Genomic DNA, 22,528 nt, shown 5'->3' with positions numbered 1-22,528 from the left:
TCGTGAGGGTATTCTTATATCTGTCAATTGTCATAATACCGGAATACCCTTATACGATTCTCGTAAACACGCTTGCTTGTGTGCGTGAGCCATTTCGAAGTTCGAACGTTTGTACGAAGTTTCCCTACTGGTTGTATCTGTATACTGTATCAACATTACAAATTGGAAAAACTTACCCGTCTAGACGTTTTTGTTCATAGCAACATATATAATAAATAATAAATAATAATAAAAAAACTTTTTATTAGCAGATAGGCAATATTAAAATTAACAATTTATGTACTTACAATCTACTTAATCTAACAACCTAAATGCTAAAAGGATTGCCGCTCAGCAATTTACAATGAAAAGCATAAGCCTTCATTGTAGAGCTGATATATGTGCGATTTTATTCATCTCTATACCTATTTATATTATGTGTTTAGTATTACAACCATACGTATATTATAAATCTTCTCTATATCTCCTATATCTAATTATAATATACAATATTAAAAAGCTGAAGATTTTGTTCGTTTGTTTGAACTCGTTTATCTCAGGATTTACTGGTCCCATTTTGAAAAATTCTTTCAGTGTTTGATAGCCCATCGAGGAAGGCTTTAGGCCATATAATCTATCATCACGCTAAGGGCAATAGGAGTGGAGCAATGCGGGTAAAACCGCGGGGCACAGCTAGTAATATGTATACATATAAAATTATTGGGTCACAACTCACAATGTTAGTTACCATACTCCGAAATGGTCAAAATTTCATGACAATCGGTGCAGCCATTTCGGTAACTAACACGAGATTTTTTAATATATGTTTTGAAGTTTACTTATATCAATATTCTATTTATTATTTACATGGCAATATAAAGTGTAGATAGTTAAATATGTATAATTATTTTAGTCCTATAACTTCTATGTACAAGTTTTCCGTATTTTATGAAATAACCTACATTAGAAGTTCCGCTATTATATTACCTATATGATGGCAGACGTTGAAATAAGTGGTCACTTAAAAAATTTCATTAAGAATAGGTTCATAATAGTTTTTTGTGATATCCAATAATTAATACACCTATAGTCCAGCCAATTTAAGGGCCCTTAGTAGGTGAAAACGGAAAAATGGACTGTTTTCTATGAGCTATAACTGAAAATATTGAAGTTTTTTCGCACTGAAATTTCTAATATGTAGGTATTACAGAACGTATGTGTGATGGGGTGACTGTTTCCAAAACACGATTGGAAAAAATTTGCTCGATAAAAAAAAATCCTGAAGTTACCTCTAAAATATCATATAAATGCTCATTACAACCGTATTTTACGATAATAATTCGTATAAAATCACAAATACATAGGTATTTACCTTCTCGATTTCGTGACTGTTTTAGATTTAGAAAATACTAGATATTTTAATTCACTTTTTGATAAAAATGTGAATGGCGCTTACGATTTTTAGTTTCGAGCACGTTGATTCCATACTAAACGCGGACCCCCTCACCCCTTACCTCAGGCCCGAATAGCTGAATTTTCGCTGACCGCCTAACCCCCCTTAATAGGCAACATTTGAAGTCTATCAATTTTATCTTCAAAGAGAGGTGACCTGCTTAAAAACATCGATTAAAGTTGACGCTGTTGACGGCTTGAAGCGGTCGCAACTGCTCGAAGCTTGAGCAGTCATGTGTACGGCGGTGAATGAATGTCTAGTTCACCATACGGGCGCGGCTTCAAGCCGTCCGCGTCGGTCTCAACTGCTTGAAGCTGTCCGTGTACACCCACCCTTACACTTTTCAACTCATGAAATTATTGTATTGTCTCTTGATAAGTGCGTAGATACAAAGTTTGGATTAAATCTGTCCTATTAAAGTGGATCAAAAACAAAAAGAATAAATTACATAGGTAGGTACAAACAAACAGGTGAAGTCAAAAGCGTGTTAATATAAAAAGAATTTGTTTGTTTGAACGGGCTAATCTCAAACATAGTTGCTTTTTTTTCTAAAAAAAGTTGCGCAACAATAACTCGAGCCAGTAGTTCACATTAGCTCATACAAACATTCAGTTTGATTTATTATATTTGTATTGAAAATAATTCGGTGCGTAACAGGAAAAACATTTGCCAGTGTCTGTGATTTCCTCTGACTCATGTTGGTGTTTTATTTTATTTTAAAATACATACATGTTGTATACGTGACTTTGTCCATATTCGTGTATTAACTCTCCAGAAATATATGTAACAAGCTGTTCCCCGCAGTTTTACCCGCATTGCTCCGCTCCTGTTGGTCTTAGCGTTATTATAATACAGCGGCTATATAGCGATATACAGGGTTACTTGTAAAACACCAGCAACCTCGCAGGAGAGGATAGCTAACATCATAAGTAACAACATTTGTTCTATGACTATTGGCATAATGCAATAAATTATTTTTAAATGATTTTTAAGCTTTTATTGTACTCTCCTAACATTTGATTGTATTAAAAATACGCAAAAAATTAAGATCAATATTGGCATAGACATTTTTTTCCAAGAACGCCTACATGGAATGCTAATATTTTTCCTCAAAAAACTATCGCTATAAATAAAGACACATTTATATGTATTTATTCAAATTGTTAACCGAATCAACGCACTATGAATTTTGTTGAGCCATAGAATACATAATAGTAGCTAAACGCTACAGAACGGACACTCTCCACCTCCCGCCAAAATTAAACTTACCTCACCCCCGCGCGATCAGACATAAAATGGGCCATATTTTTCTGCAAGGACGATACACAACGAAGATTGACAACATTAATCAAATTGACTTAAAGTAATTTTATTATTTTGGATTTGTGATAATCGTTTTTCGTAGAAAATGGTTAGATATTGTGCTGTTTACGGATGTATTTCATCAGAAAAACGCGAATTTTTTTTACGCTAGTTACAAATGTGCCAACCATAAAGCGTTAACACACACATTTGCAGTCTCTACAGTTTGACTGTCAAAACGATAATTTTGAATGGAGTGTCCGGGGTGTGGTTGAGCCTAAACACAGTATTACAATATTTATATTGTAATACTGTGGCCTAAAGGTAGTAAAATTTAAAATTAATGTAATATTTTTTTTTTGTATTAATGAATAAATTGTATTGTAAATTTGACCTCCCTATCGCATTGGGTAAACAGCTGTAATGGTAGGAATGGTTTTATATAAATAAATAAAAAATAAAAAAATTATAGTTCCGACTTCGTTCAGCGACTCATTTTTATTACATGCTTGACGTCCGCCCCGGCTTCGCCCGTGGTACATGTTAACACTTTCTCTCGATATAACAACCATCCTCGTACTTCAAGGTTTATAAAAAAGAATTTATGAAATTGGTTCAGCCGTTCTCGAGTTATGCGCTTACCGACACATTTTGCGATTCATAATAATCCATACTAATATTATAAATGCGAAAGTAACTCTGTCTGTCTGAATGTTACACAATCACGCCTAATCTACTGAACCAATTTTCATGAAATTTGGTATGGAGATATTTTGATACCCGAGAAAGGACATAGACTACTTTTTATCCGGGGAAAATAACGCAATCCCGGAAATCCCACGGGAACGGGAACTATGCGGGTTTTTCTTTGACTGCGCGGGCGAAGCCGCGGGCGGAAACCTAGTATTATAGATATAGACTAGTTGTGTTTAGCAGTTTTACTTGCATTGCTCCACTCCTATTAGTCTTAGCGTGATGATATTATAGCCTATAGCCTTCCTCGATAAATGGGCTATCTAACACTGAAAGTATTTTCCAAATTGTACCCGTAATTCCTGAGATTAGCGCGTACAAACAAACTCTTCAGCCTTATAATATTAATCAATTTTATGATCGTAAATAATTATCTTTGATAAAATTATTTATTTTGTTAAAGATTCATGTTCTGTTCAGGGAAAAAACATCTCAAATTCACGTAGATACAGTTTTTTGCGTCCATGTTTAATTTAGTTAACAAAAACTGTAGTCAAAGTGTTTTGTAGTGACTCAAACACACAAACTAGCTGAAGATTTTTTTGTAGAAAATAAAGCTTACTAAGTAACATGGATTTTTAACAGTGAAGTCCTCCTAGTGGGGTAAGGGGCAGATGCATTATACATCTGTTTCACTGATCGATTTTCTTTAGGGACAAGTAGGTGATCAGCCTTCTGTGTCCTACCAGACCAAGACATTTTTTTTTCTTTGTCTCCACCGGGAATCGAACCCAGGACCCCTCGGTTCTACGCTCACGCGTCAACCACTGTACCAAGGAGGCAGTCAAACAGCACTTGTATTCAAATTCAAATTCAAATTCAAATTGCTTTATTTGCAGAATGTAGAATTTGCAGAATTGTACAAACAATTTTCGAGAAAATTATGTTATGGGCCCTCTTTACAATGCGTTATGCGCAGCGTTCACGATGGTAGAGGGCCTAAATGTCTCAATACTATAATATACTTGATATTATAAAGCTGAAGACTTTGTTTGTTTGTTTGAACACGCTAATCTCAGAAACTACTTTTTTCAATTTGAAAAATTCTTTCGGTGTTAGACATTAGCTAAGACCAAAAGGAGCGGAGAAATGCGGGTAAAACCGCAGGGCACAGCTAGTGTCTATACAGGGTGTCCCACTATTGGTATACTAAGCGCGAAGGAACTTGTAGTTTTGCATACACTGATCACGTAAAAAATACTTAAAAAAAAAATTACGTCCAAAATTTTTTGCTAAATTTTTCCTGAAAATTTTTAGTTTTCTTCTCTAGCTTCGCGCAGCCGGCATATACCGCTTCTCTTATATGAGCATTTTATCTATGAAAACATAATCTTAAACGATAGCTCACGTGCTGGTGGCAAAGTTGGGCGGCTCGCTTGTTATGGGTGTACACATAGAGTTTTAAGAATTCATCTATTTGAAAAAAAAATGAATCTGGAATTTTTTAATTATTTTTTACGTACTGAGCGTATGCAAAACTATAACCTCCTTTGAGCTTAGTATACCAACAGTGGGACACCCTGTATATGATCGGCCGTGTTGTAGATGTTTATTCAGAAACGCCGTTCATTTAATCAAAACAAATAAGTAACAGCAAAAATTATCTTTATAATACGGTCTGCTTGTTTAGATAAAAAAAATCGTCAGCCCTTTTTTCTATCACATAGAAATACATAATTGAAACATAAAAATCTTTATTTATAACTAGCTGCTCCGCGCGGTTTCACCCCCGTGGCTCCACTCCTGTTGCCCGTAGCGTGATGAAATATAGCCTATAACCTTCCTCGATAAATGGGCTATCTAACACCGAAAGAATTTTTCAAATCGGACCAGTACCTAGTTCCTGAGATTAGTGCGTTCAAACAAACAAACAAACAAACAAACAAACTCTTCAGCTTTATAATATTAGTATAGATATACCTGTTACATTTTCTTTATAATCTCTTGCTATCTCTTATCAATATTGATAACAGCGCAACCAATGATCTAATACATTAGCGTCATATTCCTGCTCTCTGATTGGTCTATTTTTAACTGGGCAAATACTAATATGATTATTATACAATGTTTACGTATCGTCTGATGCTGATAATTTTCGGATTGATAATTATAGAAAAACTATACGCTTTTATAAGATAGTGAAGTCCCGTGTTCCCAAGTGGGGTAAGGGGCAGATGTGATACATCTGTTTCACTGATCGATTTTCTTTACGGACCAGTAGGTGATCAGCCTTCTGTGTCCTGCAAGACCGAGACATTTTTTTTTCTTCGTCTCCACCGGAAATCGAACTCAGGACTCCTCGGTTCCACTGTTAACCACTGTTCCAAGAAGGCTGTCAAGGAGGTGGTAGTGACGTTAGGTACATAAATTAGCAGTCAAGTTTTAAATTCGGATATTTTTTTTATAAGATAATCTTACTAATATAATAAAGCTGAAGAGTTTGTTTGTTTGTTTGTTTGAACTCGCTAATCTCGGGAACTACTGGTCCGATTTGAAAAATTCTTTCGGTGTTAGATAGCTCATTTATCGAGGAAGGCTATAGGCTATATACCATCACGCTGCGACCAACAGGAGAGGAACCACGGGGGTGAAACCGCGTGGAGCGGCTAGTCTCATGATAAATCTGTCCGTTTGATAATCGTCAATCGAATCTTACAAACATACAGGAATATGTTCTAATCGCGCTTAAAATCCGTTAAAAAATATTTTCTTTCTAAAAACGAATTATCCTATCCTTCCTACTAATATTATCCATACTAATATTATAAATGCGAAAGTAACTCTGTCTGTCTGTTACTCAATCACGCCTAAACTACTGAACCAATTTGCATGAAATTTGATATGAAGATATTTTGATACCCGAGAAAGGACATAGGCTACCTTTTATTGCGAAATAATATGTACCACGGGCGAAGCCGGGGCGGACCTCTAGTTTATTATAAATGCGAAAGTCTGTGAGAATGGATGGATGATAATTGTTACTCACGAAAAAACTACGGGAGACATTCAGATGAAACTTAACAGTAATATAGGTTACTAGCGGTCCGCCCCGGCTTCGCCCGTGGTACATATTTCGCAATAAAAGGTAGCCTATGTCCTTTCTCGGGTATCAAAATATATCCATACCAAATTTCATGCAAATTGGTTCAGTAGTTAAGGCGTGATTGAGTAACAGACAGACAGACAGAGTTACTTTCGCATTTATAATATTAGTATGGATACATCAAAATAACACATGAGCTATAGAAATACTCGATTTTGAATGCGGGTTCGTCCGTGTAAAACAGCGCGGCACAACTATAGTTATCTCACAAAATCATCATCATCACTACATAGTATAAAACAAAGTCGCTTTCTCTGTCCTTATGTCCCTATGTATGCTAAAATCTTTTAAACTACGCAACGGATTTTGATGCGGCTTTTTTAAATAGATAGAGTGATTCAAGAGGAAGGTTTTAGTATATAATTTATTATGTTTAAGACAAAGCGGGCGAAGCCGCGGGCGGAAAGCTAGTGAGCTATAGAAATACTCGATTTTGAATGCGGGTTCGTCCAGAGTACGCGGCACAGCTAGTTATCTCACAAAATCATTACCTACTAGCGGTCCGCCCCGGCTTCGCCCGTGGTACATGTTTACGTTTTCTCTACATAAGAACCATCCTCGTACTTCAAGGAATATAATAAAAAAAAGAATTATCGAAATCGGTTCAGCCGTTCTCGAGTTATGCGCTTACCAACACATTTTGCGATTCATTTTTATATATAAGAAGATAATTATTAATTACATATTTCCTAAATACGCAGTCTGTATATTATCTATAATTTATATTATCTGGGCCAATCGTAATATCGCTTTGATAAAAAACGCACAAAAAATTCGCATTTTATCAGTACCTAATTACTAATTAGTATCACGTGTGTAAAGGCATTTAGAAAGAAAGAAACATTTATTTATCAAGAACACAAACAAAAATATATAAACAACAGATAACATTAAGAAGCAAGTCAAATAAATATAGTTTAAAAAACTAATCCATACTAATATCACAGTATTACCATTATTTAATACTGTGCTAATATTATAAATGCGAAAGTAACTCTGTCTGTCTGTCTGTTACTCAATCACGCCTTAACTACTGAACCAATTTGCATGAAATTTGGTATAGAGATATTTTGACACCCGAGAAAGGACATAGGATAGGTTTTATCCCGGAAATCCCACGGGAACGGGAACTATGCGGGTTTTTCTTTGACTGCGCGGGCGATGCCGCGGGTGGAAAGCTAGTAATATATATTATAAATCTCGTGTCACAATGTTTGTCCTCAATGGACACCTAAACCACTTAACCGATTATAATAAAATTCGCACACCATGTGCAGTTCGATCCAACTTGAGAGATAGGATAGTTTAAACATGTAGGTACCACGGGCGAAGCCGGGACTGACCGCTAGTATGTATATATAAATCTCGTGTCACAATGTTTGTCCTCAATGGACTCCTAAACCACTTAACCGATTATAATAAAATTCGCACACCATGTGCAGTTCGATCCAACTTGAGAGATAGGATAGTTTAAACATGTAGGTACCACGGGCGAAGCCGGGACTGACCGCTAGTATGTATATATAAATCTCGTGTCACAATGTTTGTCCTCAATGGACTCCTAAACCACTTAACCGATTATAATAAAATTCGCACACCATGTGCAGTTCGATCCAACTTGAGAGATAGGATAGTTTAAACATGTAGGTACCACGGGCGAAGCCGTGGCGGATATACATGACGGTTACATACAAACATACAGGTGAAGATAAGGCCTGTTAAAAAAACCTAGTTTTAAAACCGTTAAATGTTCCACGCATACTAAATAATAAATAAATAAAAACAAATAAATAAAAATAATAATATCTTATATATAAAATTCTCGTGTCACAATGTTAGTCTGCATACTCCTCCGAAACGGGTGGACCGATTCTCATGAAATTTTCTGTGCATATCGGGTAAGTCTGAGAATCGGCCAACATCTATTTTTCATATGTACCACGGGCGAAGCCGGGGCGGACCGCTAGTAATTTATTATTATTATTAGCCTTTGTTCGGACTTTACATATGTATGTAGTTATATATGCTCGGTTTGACCCATTTTTGCGTGTCCGTTTGCCAGTTGGCAAAGGCCTCCTCCAATCTCTTCCATTCGGGTCTCACTAAGGCCACTCTACCCCAGGTTGTACCCGCTACCTGTCTAATGTCGTCATCCCATCTTTTTTGGGGTCTCCCTCTCTTTCTCTTTCCTTCTCTTGGGTACCACTGTGTAGTAATTTTGCTCCATTTTTCTTTACCCCTGATCATGTGCCCCGCCCATTTCCACTTTTGCCTTCTTATCTTCAGTGTTATGTCCTGGACCTTAGTCTTGTATCTGATGCTGCTTTGCTTTATTTTGTCTTTTCTTTTGATGCCAGTCATGCTTCTTTCCATGGAATTTTGACAGATGCGGAGTTTATTTGTTATGTTTTTTGGTAGGGCCCACGTTTCACTTCCATACGTCAGCACAGGTAGGATGCATGTGTTGAATAATTTAGTTTTAGTTGAAATGTGTAGGTTATTGTCTTTCATTACTTCTTTAAGAGACCAGTACTTTTTCCAGCCATTTATAACTCTTCGATCGACCTCCTTGCTTTCGTTGTCCTCTGGGGATATTAGTTGGCCGAGGTAGATGTAATCTTCGACATATGACATTTGTTTTTGTTCCACTGTTACCGGGTATTTTTTGCCATTGGTCATAATTTTTGTTTTGTCCGGATTTAGCTTTAATCCTGCCTTCGCACTTTCAGACGCTAGGTCATTTATCATCTTGCTTAAGTCCTCTGGTGTTTTTGCAAATAATACAATATCATCCGCGAATCTAAGGTGCGTCAGCGTGCGGCCATTTATCAGTATGCCCATGTCTTTCCATTTCATATTCCTGAAAATCATTTCCAGTACTGCCAGGAAGAGCGTTGGTGATAGGGGGTCGCCCTGTCTCACACCTTTTTGTATTTGAAACCTATTTCCTTCCCTTTCTAGTTGAATGCAAGCAGAACTGTCTTTGTATATGTTTCTGATAATTCTAATATAGTTGTGCTCTATTCCTAGTTCCTTTAATGCTTCCCAGATTTTTGAGTGTATCAGAGAATCGAATGCTTTGCTGTAGTCTATGAAAGCTATGTAGTATGTAAGCTGATATTCTGTATATTTTCCTATGATTTGTCTTACAGTATGGATGTGGTCTAGTACCGAGAAGTCTTTGCGGAAACCTGCCTGTTCTATTGGTTGTTGCTCATCTAGTTTCCTTCCTATTCTTCCCAAAATAACCTTTGCAAAGATCTTATAAATGTTAGACATTAGGCTGATGGGACGGTAGTTTCTTATGTCGCAATGATTTCCTTTTTTGAATATAAGGATAATGGTGGATTCAGTCCACTGTTTTGGGATCATTTCAGTGTTAATTACATTGTTGAAAATATCGGTTAAAATTGGTGTCATGATTGTTTTGGTCAGCTTAAGTATTTCATTTGTTATGCCATCCGGCCCTGGAGCTTTATCAAGTTTCTGTGTGTCAATAGCTTTTTCAGTCTCTTCCCACATGATGTAAGGTATCGATTCATTATCTGGGAGTTCAATTTCTCTTTCATTTGTTTTATATTTGTATAGTTCTGTGTAATAATCAGTAGCAATCTTAAGGATTTCATTTCTATCAAACTTTCCCGCTCCACTGGTTTCCTCCATTTTTACAATCCATTCCTTCTTATTAGTTAATTCTTTGTATGCCTTTTTTATTCCTCCTGTGCGTCTAATATGTCTCTCTATTGTTTCCATTTGGCGTTGTCTCCTGTCTTTCCTTATATTCTCTTTTATTTCTTTACTAACTCGGGCAATTTCTTTCCTGTTTTTTTCTGTGCTTTTTGCTTTTATTAGGTCTGCTCTTTGTTCAAGGAGGTTGACAGTTTTGTTGGACATCCACTCAGGGGTATCTTTCTTGTTTCTAAATTCTATGGTACTTGTGGTTATTGCTCTTTCTAGCCAAGTATATTTCTCTTGCATTTCAGCGCCTTTTGTTTCTGTACTGTATTCCTTAAGTTTCGAGTTGAGCGAGTTGGCTACTTCTCCTATATTGTTTTTATTGATTTTTAGAATCCCTGGGCTTGTTTTTGGTCTGGAATTCTTTGGTTGGGATGAATTCAGTTCAGCCCTGACCATACGGTGATTAGTGTTGAAGTTAAGGTTGTTGATGACATTTATGTCAAGGAAAAATTTTTGTTTATTAGTCATTATAAAGTCGATTTGGTTTTTTGATTTGCCATCGGGTGACAGCCAGGTCCACATTCTATTTTTCTTTTTCTTGAAGACAGTATTTAATATGGTAAGGTTATTTTCCATTGCAAAGTCTAAGAGCATTTTTCCGTTTCTGCTTCTATTTTTTGAGTTGTATGTGTAGGGGCCTAAAATCTTGTCCTCTTCTTGCTGGCGTTCACCAATTTGTCCATTGAAATCGCCCATCACAATTATGTTTTTGTGGGCGTGTGTCTGTAAAGTTTTGTTCAAATTGTGATAAAACTGGTTAATTTTTTCAATATCTGCTTGTTCTGTGGGTGAGTATACTTGAATAATTGTCCATGGGTCCCTGTAGTCTGGCAGTTCTAAGTTCAATAATGCTATGCGCTCTGATACACCATAAAAACCTTGTATGTGCTTTGTTAGATGTTTCTTTACTAAAAATCCCACACCATATTGTCCTGGGGTCTCTCCTATATGATATAGCAAGTAATCTGGGTGTGCGACAATGTGTTCTCCCATTCTTCTCACTTCACTCATCCCGAGAATATCCCAGTTTGTGTTTTTTAGTGCTAATGATAGTTCTGATAGGTTTTCTTCTAATCTTAGTGTCAAAACATTGAGAGTAGCAATGCATATTCTTGTGCGCTTAGTTGTTGGAATCTCCATTTTGTATTTTTGATTGGGTAGAGTGCTTTTGATGTTGTTTGCTTCTTTTTGGTGTTGTTGATTTTGTATTGGAGGGTTTTGGTCTAATTCCCCACGGGGACCAACCGGATTGGGGAATGCAAGTGTTTTTTGTTTCTGTTGATGTTGAATATATGTTTGATTCCGGTTAGTATTTGAGATAGGTATTTTTGTCGGACATAGAGTAGGCTCGCTCGCGCATGCGTTGAAAAGCATCTGTCCGCTGGATTTTCTTGCTAGTGTTGTTGGCTTTTTCCTTGGGGCTTGGTGTCTCCGGCGTTCTTTTCCTTTTTTCATTTTCACGAAAAATATTGGCTTGTGCTTTGCGTTTCTCTATGGTTTCCTTAGAATAGTCATTTGTAATATAAGTGTTTTCTTTCATTTTTTTCTTGTTTCTTAGGATCTGGATTTTTTTCTGCATAGTCGTTAGTGTTAGCAAGATCGGTCTTATTTTTCCATTTTCCTTTATTTTACCCAGGCGATGCACTTTGTTAATTTCACTGTTTTCGAGAGGCACCTCCAAGTCCGTGATTGTTTTAGTTACCAGAGCGCTTAAATCTTCGTATCTCTCTGTGCTAGGTTCGGCGATTCCATGTAGAATGATGTTATTTTTCCTAGCGGTTAAATCTAATGTTTGTATCTTCTTGTTCAGTGTTTCGACTTCCCGCGAAAGTCTTATATTTTCCGCAATTATGGGCTGTATTTTTTCATCTACCATTTTAAGAACGTTTTCTGTTATTTGAATTGTTTGTTTGGTGAGCTCTTCCTTCATTTTTTCCAGAAGTAACATCATCTCGCCTGACATTTGTGAACTCATAATGGCGGCGGATAAAATTTTATTTCAACTGAACAATGCGAGCCCACGTTTTGAAGAGCGTTTATGATGTGTTAGTTGTTACGTTGTTTGCCGTTTTTGTTTTTAACTTCTTGGGTTGGTAGTTTGGTACTTTAATTACGATGAAAAGTTAGTTTGATAAATTTCAAATGACAATCGACTTTTTAGGTTAAGTTCGTGTTCGTGCTATTTTTGATACACTTTTTTATTATAAAACGTGTTTTCCGCACTGAATTTATTTGCACTTGATGAAGTTCGACACTTGAATCAACTGGTTTATTCTCGCAATACACTGAACAACGACTTTTACACAGTTATTTTAATGATTTTCGCGGAGCTCGTTATCTGACTTGCTTACGACCGCTAGTAATAATATAATAATATATTACTAAATAATAGTCGCTATTGTGAAGTCCGGTTGCCTATGTTTACATAAGGTGTTATTCAAAGGTCACAGACCGAGAGCTAGCTGGAGATTTTATTATTTAATATGGTTATCTATACTAATATCCTAATATTATACAGAGGAAAGGTACGTATGTAATATGTATGTATGGATTTCACGCATAAACTACTGGACCGATTTTTGATGAAATTTGGCACAGATAAACTTTAGACTCTGAGAAAGAACATAGGCTACCTTTTATTGCGAAATATGTACCACGGGCGAAGCCGGGGCGGACCGCTAGTCATACATAGTACATACTGTAGTAAATCGTGTAATTGTGAAAATTTAATCATGTGTACATTTAAATAATTAGACTAATTAACTTTCTATTTTAATATTTGCACACCCAATCGATGTGTAGAATGTATTAGCCACATAATATTGTAATTAAAACATCTATAATTTGTAACTACATTCTTGCAAATAAATATAATTTGAATTTGAAAATATATAGAAAAGGTTTATTCCACCACATGCGTCCAGTGCACACATTTTAAACATACAACACTAACGATACAATACTATATTAAAATTTTTTAATACAAAATAATATTCTAGTTTCTTACCAAAAATATGGCGCAGTATTCTAAAGGTATAATCTATAGAGGTATATATATATAAAACTCAAAGGTGACTGATATAGTGATCTATCAACGCACAGCCCAAACCACTGGACGTATCGGGCTGAAATTTGGCATGCAGGTAGATGTTAGAACGTAGGCATCCGCTAAGAAAGGATTTCCCGAAATTCTTGCGGGAACGGGGAAAAACGGGGATGCACGTACAAATTCGTGGGCGGAAGCTAGTGATAAATATAAGCGTAACCTTGAAAACAAAAACTGATTTGGAGTAGGTCGGATAAAAATATCCTGATACACAAAAAAACAACCTTGAATTATAAATAGGTGTTGATCAGCCTATTTATTGAAACCTGTATACTACGACCCATAGAATCGGAGCAATAAAAAATGTACCGAAAATGGGAAAAAAGCCATCGAAGTACATTCGAAGTAGCAACGGTCAGACTATACGAATCGTTATGTATACTGTAGTATAGGTAGTAATTAAAATAATTTACGTACATTAATAAAATTTAACTTTGTAAATAATATGCAACTGCATATATCATAGATTAAATAGGCCAACGACGACTACGACGACGACGACGACGACGACTATAGGTAGTTAGTATAGTATGACAAAAAACTCAGTGTAATCTTGCAATATGGAATCTATATCTACAATTATATCGTTGTATTAACATTTTTTTAAAAAATTGGTGGTTCATAAATCATACTTCATAATTATAATATTGTACGTACCTATGCTATAGTAAAATGAAGAATAATTAATTTTAAAAATAAATTGCAATACGAACGGTACAAGCTTTTCTTAGTTCTGTACTAAAAAAAATTACATATTATTAATGAAATAGGAAATTCCAAAATTTCATAAGTTCTGTTCACTCATCTGTCAATTAATATCACAAATAATGTACCTAAAATAAAAAAGTGGTTAATAACAGTGATTTTATCAGGAAGTCGTACAACTAACACGAAATCATTAAATTCAATATCTAAATAAACTAAATCAATACTTAATTTATGAAAATATTCAACAAATAGTGTTAAATTTGACTGGCCGGTTGGCTTGGTTGGTAACTTGGTAGTGACCCTGCCTTCCAAGCCAGAGGTCGTGGGTTCGATCCCCACCCGGGGCAAATATTTGTGTGATGAACATAGATGTCTGCTTTGGTCTGGGTGTTAATTTATTAGAAGTATTTATTTAAAATTATATATACAGTATGTTTATCAGCCATCTGGTTTCCATAACACAAGCGAAAGCTTAGTATGAGATCAGATCGTGCCGTGTGTGAAAATTGTTCTGAAATATTTATTTTTGAAATATTTATTAATACATATTATAATATATTAAAGTGAAACTTTTATTACATCGTCTCAAACTTTTTGGACTGTGTCGCGCATGTCGCGTGTATCGCGGCTGCAGCCGACCGTCACGCGACATGCGCTACACAAAGCAGTGTTCAGAACCGTTCGAACAGTTTCACTTTTACCGTGGTTTCATAAAACCATACAACATTTATATATATATATAAATGTTGTATGGTTATTCTCTACGTAAAAACCATCCTCGTATTTCAAGAAATATAATAAAAAAAGTATTAACGAAATCGGTTCAGCCGTTCTCAAGTTATGCGCTTACCAACACATTTTGGGATTCATTTTTATAAATATTATTATTATAGATATCTTTGGAAATATGTTTTAACCAGCAACCTCCCGGACTATAATCAATTGCAAGCGTCGCGTCGTATCACTTTGCTAGTACGTGATTTTATATCATTGCAAAATCGACTTCAATCTTAATATATATAAATCTCGTGTCACAATGTTTGTCCTCAATGGACTCCTAAGCCACTTAACCGATTATAATAAAATTCGCACACCATGTGCAGTTCGATCCAACTTGAGAGATAGGATAATTTAAACATGTAGTCATTTTTAAGCACTTGAATCATTTTAAACTACCTATATAAAATAAAAATAGGAATGATTTAATTTTTCCGCGCGGACGGAGTCGCGGGCGGAAAGCTAGTACCAAATAAACTTTAGTTTGTACGCGCTCATCTCAGGAACTACTGAACCGATTTCAAAAATTATTCTCTTCTCCGTTAGATATGTATTTTATCCCTGAGTGATATAGGCTATTGAATATTATGTACCACAAGCGAAACCGGAGCGGACAGCTAGTTTTACAATAAGTTTTAAGCACGCTGTGTCCCACGGTTTTACCTGCATTACTTCGCTCCTGTTGGTCTTAACGTAATGATAATATATAGCCTTCCTCGATAAATGGACTATCTTACAGTGAAATAATTTTTCAAAATGGACCCGTGGGTGTGAGCGCCTTCAAGCAAACAAACAAAAACAAACTCTTCAGCTTATAGATAGACTAAATATTTGATATCTCACAGATAAGACAATACATATAATAATCGTAAGTACGAATTTATTATCTATAAACTTTTAGCTAATATTATTTTATCGAATAAAACTGAGTCGTGATTCTGTGACAATTCACACATTTCCATTTTGTTTTTTTTATAATATTAAGGTATTTTATTGGTGACTAGCTTCCGCCCACGACTTTGTACGTGCATCCCCGTTTTTCCCCGTTCCCACAAGAATTTCGGGAAATCCTTTCTTAGCGGATGCCTACGTCCTAACATCTACCTGCATGCCAAATTTCAGCCCGATACGTCCAGTGGTTTGGGCTGTGCGTTGATAGATCACTATATCAGTCACCTTTGAGTTTTATATTTATAGATAAATATATTTTTCTTTCAGTCTATTTCCTACATACTTATACGATCATACACTACATAGTGAAAAAAAACATTATAGTAATCGGAAATCGAACCAGCTGGGCCCTTCGGTTCTACACGCGTCAACCACTGTACCAACGAGGCGGTGTAATGTGTATAGATAAAAACAATTTTTTTTTTTATAGCATTGGAAGGCAAACGAGCAGACGCAATGGCCGATGTTGATGGCAAAGTGCGTCGCCCATAGACGTCCATAACATACGTTATGGGTGTTGCCTACCATAGAGAGGAATGGGATGGGATAAAAACGGTCTTAAGGAGAAAGGTGGAGCTAACCGTTAATTAGGTAGCGGTGTGCTTTTGGCCTTTAAGAAACACATATGCTTTTTTCTTGAAATAACTCAAGTCGTAGTTCCTCGGAAAGACAGTCGATGGCAGATTATTCCAGATCTTACATGTCCGTGGAAGAAAGCTACGGTTGAAACGCACCGTTGTGCTGCGCCAACCATCCACCTGGATGGTTGGTGAGGATGGTATAGGCTTTTGTGGCGGGCTTATCTATATATAATTTATCATCATTAATATTTATACAGATAAAAAATATATCTATGATTATTTTTAGTCTGTAAAAGATCCTGATTACAGATATTTTTTACTATCGTTTCCGTTATATACTTTGTAGTTTTTTTTGCACGCAAAATTGTAATTTAATGAATGTACTATACGCTTAAATAAGTGATATTATGTTGATGACCTTGTCATTTTGAATCTAAATTGTGATACTGATATGAATTGAATGCTTATCCAATTGCGTCAAAACGGGTCATGTTTTTACACGCTTTTTATTAGCTTCACCTGTATGTTTGTTTGTTTGTAACCGACTTCTTTGGGCGCGATTTTGACCCACTTTAAACGGCCAGATTTCGTTCAAACTTTGTAGATTTATTGAGGACCGATGACAATACAATAATTTGATAAAATTCTCAATTTTTTAGTTCGGTTTTCTATGAAAAGCGTGTGTTTTAGTTTTTTAAACTATTATTATTAATTACATGTATGATGTATGTGATATATAGTAGATATTGTGGTCATATGAATACCTACTAAATTTAATGTACACATAAATATATATTTTTATGTTGATTTATTTTTAGGTTTTCAATATTATCAGCTATTGGTACTAATATTATAAAGCTGAAGAGTTTGTTTGTTTGAACGCGCTAATCTCAGGAACTACTGGCCCGATTTGAAAAATTCTTTCGTTGTTAGATAGCCCATTTTTCGTGGAAGGCTATGTATCATCACGCTAACACCAACAGGAGCGGAGCAATGCGGGTGAAACCGCGGAGCACAGCTAGTAATAAAATAAAATCGATAATAAAATAAAATAGATAAAGTTTCATAGGTACGATCCCGTCTATCCTTTAAACAAATCTCTTTTTCTTCTTGTTTCATACTTTTTAGAGCGTTTATTTTTATTCTCAACTAGCGGTCCGCCCCGGCTTCGCCCGTGGTACATATTTACGTTTTTTCTACATAAAAACCATCCTCGTACTTCAAGGAATATAATAAAAAAAGAATTATCGAAATCGGTTCAGCCGTTCTCGAGTTATGCGCTTACCAACACATTTTCCGATTCATTTTTATATATAAAAGATTGCTAATAGTATATTAAAGTACTTACGAACAAAAAAAAAATCTAAATCGGTGATTCTAAATTGAGCAATTTTTTTTATTTTTAACAGATAAAAATGGAGGAAGTACTGCCAACGATGAGAAGCTTAAGCCCCGATCCTGTAGCTTTGGCGGCGGTTAATAAAAAATATCATCAGGTATGTATTTAGATAATTACGCTTTTTTAAACATTTTCCTATACTTTGGTTTTCCTAATTATGGTCCCTCTTCACAATGGGCAGCGTTGGCCCAATAAATGGTCGATGTTTGCCAATACGGCGATTATGAATAAACATCTCAAAGACGGCCGATTATAGACGTAGGCCGTGATTGCCTCTACTCGCCCAACGCTGCCCATTGTGAAGAAGGTCCATTATACTTGTAATAATTATCAATAATAATGGTCTTTTGCAGCTTCAACTTTCTGTTTATCTACTATGAAAATATAGGTTAGGTTTACACGAAAAAGTGGCAAATACGAGATGAAGATTGTTGATAAAAGAATTAAATCTATAAAAAACGCTAGCTAGTCGCAATATTTCGATTTACATCTATTAATATAATAAATATTGTAGTTACTTATAATGGCATTCATAAAAATATAAATAGGACTAGGTTCTTTAGGAACGAGATGATTGATGATTCTTTAGAATAATATTATTTATTATTATTTATTTATTATTATTACTTATACAGTATACACTTACTACTATGGACCAATATACAGGGTGTCCCACCGTCGGTATTCTAAACTCAATGGAGGTTATAGTTTTGCATACGCTGAGTACGTAAAAAATACTTTAAAATTCCAGATGCATTTTTTCTATGCTACTACTAGACCATGCTACTACTAAACAACTTACTACTTAAATATATCTATTGATATATCTACAAGAAAATATAACTTCAGAGACTAGTATTTTATTTAATTTGTTACGTCGCGTAATTTGAAATTATTATCTACATAGGTACTAGTTATCACTTAAGTTTACACTTAACGTAAGTTTTTATACTTACCATTTTCATCGGAGGCCTTTCCCAGTATCCATTTGTAAACCATTTCATTAATTAAAAGTTACGACAAAATTTCGTGTGAAAAATTGAGCCGGTTTTAGAAAATAATTATTTCTGCAAAAAAATGAAATAGAATTAATGAAAATTACCCTCCTAAAATATCACAGATAAAATATCAACAGAATGCGACGAATTAAAAAAAAAATTACCTACAGATTAGGTACATAGTAATTCAAATTTATTTTTAGAACTATGTACAACAATATTCGTTCTTTCAAATATTAAAAAGAAAATAATAAATATGTAGGTATAGCCATGATCTGTTTAACTTGACACAAAAATTCTTCGCCAAAAAGGCAACAATTGGGAATTTCCGGATTCCAATAACACGGAAAAGCAAAATTTATAATTTCAATGTTAATTTATTTTCTACCTAGACGTCTTGTATGTCGAACATCGATGGTCTAACATAATATTTAATCCGTAATAATTTAATCCGTTCACGCCGGAATATGCATGTCCTCAACCTTCTCTTCTCAATTCTTTTCTGTCCTAATTCCCCTTCTTACTTAAAATCTAATTTCAACTTCCTTGCAACTGATACCTACTCTCTTAGATCTTCCAACAATCTTTTGCTTAGTTTCCCTATACACTCAACTAAATATTACACCTCCTCCTTCACTGTCACTGCAATCCGTTTATGGAACAACGTACCTGAGAGAATTCGTTGTGCTCAAACAATAAACTCTTTCAAGAAAATGCTGAAAGATTTTTACCTTTCCCTCTAATTGTAGTATTTATGTAATTATCGTATTGCTGTTTGTATCTGTATGTATGTATGTATGTATATTTGTATCTGTATGTATGTATGTATGTATGTGATTATTATATTCTGTATAATATTTATGTATATGTGTTACTATATATATTATTGGTTAAATATTTATTACTCATGATAACTATTGGCTCATACTACCGAAGTTATTATATTTTTATCCTTTACCCGACGGTTGCCTGGAAGAAATGGCTTATAGCCATAAGGCCGCCCATTGTATATCTTTTATTGTGTTTTTTTTTTTATTTTTGTATTTCCTTGATGTGTATAAGTACAATGAAGAATAAATAAATAAATAAATAAATATTTATTATGTGAAATATACCTTATATCTAATTATGGCATTTTCTTCGATAAAATAGCAAATCTTTTGAATAAACATGATAATATGAAAGAGCAGTTTGTGTAAGATATGACACTGGGCGCTTGTCAGTTTTCGCAAGTTTTTTATAATTTATCAAGATTACACTGTTCCACGTGTTTTATTACCTGATTAGGTTCTAATAGAAAGAAAGATACCTAAGGATATGAACATTCTTTAATTTGCAATCCTAGTCGGTTAAAGATCAATATTTAATTAAACACGCTTAAAGATTAAAGTTCAAGGCAGTAGTATGAATGATTAACTACATAATACCTACATCGTGATATTCATTACCCACCCAGTGTATTTGATTTGCACCATAATTAATGTTTTTACGTCACGTTCGCGTTGTACAAACTACCATATGACAATTGACAATGCGTATATATGTAGTGGTTATAACATATAGAAAAGTTACTTCAATTTTACAATCATAGTCAATTGGAATAACCTTGATAGATAGACCTATCTAATCTTTTATCTTTTTGTTTGCAAAATTTTTTATCAGGTCGGTGGCGTGCGACATCTTGTGTTGTCTATAACGACTACAACATCTGTCAGTGATATGTTTTCGTTTTAGTTCCACTACTTGACACAAGATGGCGCTGTTCACAAAAAAGATAACTCACGAATATTACAATGCAATATTATATAGTATGGGATTTTATCATTACAGATAAACAACAAAAAGCACTTGTGTGTGCTCGTGTGTGTGATTCACGGATTAATAATAATTATTCTTGCGAAAACATACGAAATCGTGTCTCTCTATCTAACTTATAGCGTTATCTCGCTCGAACTGTCATCCGGGAATGACGTGTCGTCAGTCGGTTTTAACCAAAGTGAAGTCAGTCGCATATTATATACCGTATAGTGTAATCAAGTTTATTGTTAATAAAACTTTGAAATTATTGTGAAATTGCAATAACGCAAATAAAACAATTATAATAGTGAAAACAGTGATCTATTTAGTGAAACAATTTGGATCTCATAGTGCTATGAATTGGATTTGCAGTGGATTCTTTAAGTTCATGAAAAGCAGTTGATTTCACTGTTTTTCATCTTGTTTTACGTATAAAATGTGTTTTATCCGTCATTAAGAGTAACGGAGCGTAACTTGAGAAATTTATAACTCAACTATCTTGAACAGAGAAACGGTAACGTCGCAAAATACTTTTAACCTCTCTAACTTTAACTACGAGGGTATTCCTAGCCGACAAGTATTTTGGCTGTAATTCATGCAACCATTACAAAACCTTAAAAAAAATCGTAATTTAAATTTTGTATTTTTTTTTATCTGTAGTACAAAAAAATATCTAACCGGATTCTTATTGGATTTTTTGTTATAAAAACTTCAAGCATATTTTTACGATATTATCCTTGAATTACTTTACTTTAGTCAATTATATTTACGTCTCATATCCTTTAATGCTATAGGTTAATTATAAAGATCGTATTAGAAACACAGGTATTTGTTATGAAAATTCATAAATTAATATTAAAAAACTTACCTACACCTGTAATTAAATGTTTTAAATAAGTTATTATTAATTTATAACAAACAAAGAACATTAATTCATTCTTTGACACTAATCTAACCTACCTTCATTTTTCGAAAACAAGATGTACCTGTAGCGTGTATAGCTTACATAAGTTTTATCCATGGGTTTTGAAGAATTATACAATAGGATACATCCAGTCTATAAGTATTAATATTATAATAACTACCCATATCGACATACTATCGCTTGGGATGAGGACTGTCGGTCCAAACTAGAAAGAGATTGCATAGGACAGGGACATTTGGGAATTTTTTGGAGGAGGCCTTTACCCAATACGGGGTTTCTACAGACAATCCTAAAAAAAAAACATTTAAAGAAATAAGAAAATAAATGACAATTCATAAACTTAAAATAAAGTAAAAATTTAATAAAGCTAAAAATACTTTTAACAAACAAATATACTACAACTTTACTTAACTTGTAATGTAAATTGATTAACTAAGTGTATAACGTAGATATAAAAATAGTCTTAAATGATTGTAACTTGTTTGTAGAAAATAAATGGGCTTTTTTATTTTTTTTTATAACTACCCATATAATTCAATGTTTTCATTACTTCTAAAACTAATAGGACTAATTTTATTGCTTACATATATAGCCTTCTTCGATAAATGGACTATCTAACAGTGAAATGATTTGTGAAATCAGAACTGGGATTCCTGAGATCAGCGCATTCAAACTAACAAACTTTTCAGCTATATAATATTAGTATAGATAATGTTCCAATTTGTTTTCATTACATAAAATATGTGCTTATCAACTGTATATCTAATGTTATCAAATCAATATTGTTTATCAAGATCTTGGTTGAGAATGAAAATGTCATAACGATGGATTGCACTTTGGCTTTATAATTATAACTAGCTTTCCGCCCGCGGCTTCGCCCACATTTTCAAAGATAAACCCGCATAGTTCCCATTCCCGTGGGATTTCCGGGATAAAACCTATCCTATGTGTTAATCCA

The 22,528-nt window shown here is 34.5% G+C and overlaps 1 protein-coding gene across 3 annotated transcripts in view; it reads left to right on the top strand.

Annotated features, from left to right (window-relative positions):
• Positions 1 to 22,528, top strand: part of LOC149475215 (segmentation protein cap'n'collar-like) — a 131,375-nt gene that overhangs the window by 2,906 nt on the left and 105,941 nt on the right. For 2 of the 3 annotated variants that reach the window (XM_089713556.1, XM_089713558.1), the window contains exon 1: positions 20,846 to 21,159. Coding sequence is in view for 1 of the 3 variants with exons in the window: in XM_089713560.1 (XP_089569686.1) it covers positions 17,867 to 17,947 (81 nt within the window). In the remaining 2 variants the exon portion in view is untranslated. Of the gene's footprint in view, positions 1 to 17,860; positions 17,948 to 20,845; positions 21,160 to 22,528 lie in introns of those variants that run through there. The other variant, XM_089713560.1, reaches the window with a different exon arrangement.

This window comes from Colias philodice, chromosome 31 (assembly GCF_061535455.1).
Source record: "Colias philodice isolate Cphi_HAF_F1 chromosome 31, ilColPhil1 Martin Lab GWU primary, whole genome shotgun sequence".
Classification (NCBI taxonomy): Eukaryota; Metazoa; Arthropoda; class Insecta; order Lepidoptera; family Pieridae; genus Colias; species Colias philodice.
Note: the sequence above shows the minus strand (reverse complement) of the source record. Positions and strands in the feature narration are given on the sequence as shown.